Here is a 3,711-nt window from a genome sequence, read left to right on the forward strand (position 1 = left end):
GAGTGTCACTTGAAAGATGTACTGAAGCAATTGTGAGGGCACAGACCCCACCACTGTCTGTGTGGTAAGGACATCTGATAAATCTACTGAAATGTGTTTTCTTTAGATAATAGCAGTAGCACCTACTATCCCATTTCCAGGAGACTTGTTTAGTTTTTAGAGTCTGAGGCTTCATACACTAAGCAAGAACAGTGCAGTGTTACTGAGCTACATTCCCAGACCTTATGAGAGGTGAGATCAGAAGACACGGGAACTAAAACAACTGATCTGCTATTATATAACCAAGGAGAGAAGCAGACGGATTTCCCTGTCACAGGGCATGTTTATTCCACCTTTTACATAGCACACTGCTTATTTTGTACAAGTTTCTGGATTTGGCAGTGAAGCATACAACACTGAGCAGGAAACAACCTATCTATCTTCCAAGAGTGGTAATCCTGTAAAAACTAGAATTAAGCAGAATAAGGCAGAGGAAAATAAAGGTGCCATAGATTATTTTGTTGCAAAGAAATCATACTTAGGCTCCAAATGCAAATATAAACAAATAATATATACAAACAAATTTAGAACTTATACATTAAATATATTCCAAATATTCCCAAAATGTTTACAAATCACTATTTCCTTAAGGGCCAGTTTCTTAACTAAAATTTGAGTAGTCACCTCATTATTAAAAGTATTGGCTGGTAGCATTTTGTCATTCTTCATATTCATTTAGTATTTTAAATACTACTTTCACACAATTATAACCAATTATACTATAGCCAGCTGGAAGACTGCAAAGGTGGAGCTGCACCCCTGAGAAGTAGCACCTATGTCCAGATATTCAAAGATTCTTACACGTCCTCTTTGACATCACAGGATCTAAGCTGGAAAGAGAATGAATGTGATAAACAATCCATTTATTCCAATGCTGTCTCCTCCTTTGAAAGATGTGTTGTACTTTTCCTATTGGCTTAGAATGTGAGCCAATAAGGAAAGAGAAGTCCTTGTAACTATTCATAAAGCAAGCATGGCATTGTGAACACTGGTAAAGATGGCTTTGTTCCTTACATCTGTGAGAATCTTATGGGGTTGATATGTTTCTTTTGACATAGTAAGCAAAAATTATTCAGATTGGGTGGTGTTGTGCCTTGAAATATATTCTCGAATGTTTTAGAATCCCTTTATTATTATTCAGACTTAAGATGTGATAAATCCTTAACAGATGTTCAAAGGAAATTCAAGAACTTAAATACAAGTCTTTATTATCATGCTGAACATCTATTTCAGGTGAACAAAATTAATATAAATTTGCTAGGTTTGCTGGAAGCCTATAATTACTAAGTTTCTTTCATTTCAAAAGTGGCACACATTACAATTATTAACCTAATAGCTGCTTAGAAACAGATTAATGTTGGGTTCTCAGCAGTAGCTGCTTACGCTTGGGATTGTGGATTATTACATTTCTTTTGTTTATGATATTTAGAATAGGCCTTAATAAAGGTGTTTGTATTTTATTTTTTTAAACACTGAAATTCAAGAGATCTCTAAAAAGACAAAGAAAATGAAAAACAAATCCATTCGTATTCTTTTCTGTGTGGGAGATTTCATCAGAAAATTTTTTTGCGTAAATATACTAGTTTCTTTTGCTCAAATACACTAGTTTCTACAAAAAGCCCACTAGACCATTTTTCTCATTGAGTGTGAAAGTGTTCAAATCAGATCTAAAGGGGATTTTTTTCCACTTGTATTCTTTCCAAATCTACATTGAGTTTAAGTAATTGCCATAACAATTGACAGATAATCTGTCTCTCTGATGTAGATGAATACTTTATCAAGAGGTTATTTTACTACCGCAGCATGTGTGTGTGTGGGGCGGGGGGAGGAGCAGTGAAAGAATACAAAGTAATTGCGAAGAGTGTGGAAACTCTGGGAGAAAACAGGCACACACACACAAAAAACCAAAAACAGAACTAAAAACCCCCGAAACGACCAGTAGCATCCATCACTAATCAGAAGGCCAGGGTGAGAGACACTTTTGTACTCCGATCAGGACAGAACAGATTAAAACAGGCAAGTCAGAGTCCAACAGGAAAAACATGGAGCGGGTTTAGGGGATGGGCTAATAAATCCGGGATCGTTAACAGTGAAGGGAACACTGTTGCTTTTTCTTGGCACCTGAGAAAACTCCCAGCTCCACACTGGCAGAGGCCGCAGCGCTTCTGGGCTCAGGCCAGCGGGTTCTGACCGCACGTTGGCGGCGCGGGCTGGGTCCCGGCAGCCTCCGTCCGGGTGGCTGGGGCCGCGCGCGGGCCCTTTGTTCCCGCGGGGCGCCGCCGCCCGTCCGCCCCGTGTGAGCGGGCCCCCGTGGGGGACAGCGCGGGGCTCAGCGCCTCGCCCCGCCGACCTCGCAGCTGCAGTCCCGCCCGCCCGCCCCAGCTCCTAGTTCCTCCCTCGCTGCCCCGGGCCAGAACGACCTTGTTTTGCTTTTCGGGCTCGGGAGAGAGGTGAGGGCTTGACCCGGGGCGGCCGCGGCTCACCGGGGCGCTCACACGGGCGGGGGTAGGGGGGTCCCGCGCCCGCCTTTCTCCGGAGCCCTCGGGGGGCCGCGGGGTCCCAGGCTGCGCCTCCCGCCAGGCCCGGGACTCACTTCTCTTAACGGAGCCGGCGAGGCGCCAGCCCCGGTGGGCTCGGGTGTCCGGGCTGGGGCCGCCGCATCCTGGAGTGCCCGGGGTGGGGGAGCGGCAGAGGTTGCGGCCCCGGGGCGGGGGCGGAGATCCACCTGGCTACGTGGCAGCCATTGCGGCGGCCGCGAGACCCCTCCCCACGCGGCCGCCCACCCGCCCTCTCGCGGCGGGCTCCTGCGCGGCTGCTCTTCCCCGGTCGGACGGAGAGCGGCAGTGTGTCCTCGCTCCGCACGCTCGCTCGTTCGCCGTCGCGTCTCCCCCCCCTCGCCTCCTCCCGCGGACACAGCTGCTCGCCAGCCCCGCACCGCGCCGGAGAGCCGGAGTGGTGGCGGCGGCGGGAAAGGGTTGTGGACCCCGCGGCGCTCCCTCGACGCCCCGGCTCCCGCAGCAGGTAAAGGCGGAGGGCAGAGAGGCAGGCGGCGGGACCCGGGGAGGAGGAAGGGGGCCGGCGAGGAAGAGACCGGGAGGGGGGGTGGATCCCGGGAGCGCGGAGTCCCGGAGGAGGAGGGCCCGAGGCGGGCGGCGAGAGACGCGGCAACCCGGGCGGGCGCGGGCCGGGAGCCGGGCGGAAGGGGAGTGAGGCGTCGCGGGGAGGCGGGCCCTGGCGCGGGGCCCGAGGCCGAGCGAAGGCGGGCGCCGCTGTAGCTTCCCCGGCCTCCAGCGCCTGGCGGGCCTCCAGGCCCCGACACACCCCTCCCGCCCCAGGGCTCTCCCGGGTGCCTTCCCGCCCGGACTTGACCTCGCGCCCCTGCGAGCGCCCCGCCGTTTCCCAAGCCGAGCCTTGTGGGAACTCGGGCCGCCTGCCCGGACTCGTAGTGCTCGTAGAGCTGTTTTATTTACTCACTTCCAAACCGCACGCACGCTCGCTCGCTCGCTCGCACACACGCGCTCTCTCCACGCGGGCAGGCTCGCCTCCCTCCGGGCGTGGGCACCCGCGACCCTCGCCCCTTCCCAGCCGTCACTTTCCCTCTCGCTCTCCGAAAACCCGGGCTTCGAAGAGAGTTGAGTCAGACCCGGGGAGCAGTTTATCCCGCTTGCGCTT

General features: G+C 52.5%; 2 protein-coding genes across 9 annotated transcripts in view; one reads left to right on the plus strand and one right to left on the minus strand.

Moving 5' to 3' along the window:
• Positions 1 to 298: 298 nt before the first annotated feature.
• The window catches only part of LOC116104548 (basic proline-rich protein-like), an 11,044-nt gene continuing 7,631 nt past the window's right edge, over positions 299 to 3,711 (minus strand). Inside the window, exons 2-4 of the mRNA XM_031391078.1 lie at positions 3,531 to 3,659; positions 2,633 to 3,469; positions 299 to 869 (exon numbers count right to left, since the gene is read on the minus strand). Coding sequence (XP_031246938.1) covers positions 837 to 869; positions 2,633 to 3,469; positions 3,531 to 3,659 — 999 coding nt within the window. The 3' untranslated portion in view covers positions 299 to 836. The remainder of the gene's footprint in view (positions 870 to 2,632; positions 3,470 to 3,530; positions 3,660 to 3,711) is intronic.
• N4bp2 (NEDD4 binding protein 2) overlaps positions 2,306 to 3,711 on the plus strand; it is a 67,094-nt gene continuing 65,688 nt past the window's right edge. For 6 of the 8 annotated variants that reach the window (XR_004110697.1, XM_031342462.1, XM_031342463.1 and 3 more), the window contains exon 1: positions 2,925 to 3,060. The gene's annotated coding sequence lies outside the window, so the exon portion shown is untranslated. Of the gene's footprint in view, positions 2,490 to 2,924; positions 3,061 to 3,711 lie in introns of those variants that run through there. The other 2 variants (XM_031342464.1, XM_031342469.1) reach the window with 2 other exon arrangements.

This window comes from Mastomys coucha, unplaced genomic scaffold (assembly GCF_008632895.1).
Source record: "Mastomys coucha isolate ucsf_1 unplaced genomic scaffold, UCSF_Mcou_1 pScaffold22, whole genome shotgun sequence".
Classification (NCBI taxonomy): Eukaryota; Metazoa; Chordata; class Mammalia; order Rodentia; family Muridae; genus Mastomys; species Mastomys coucha.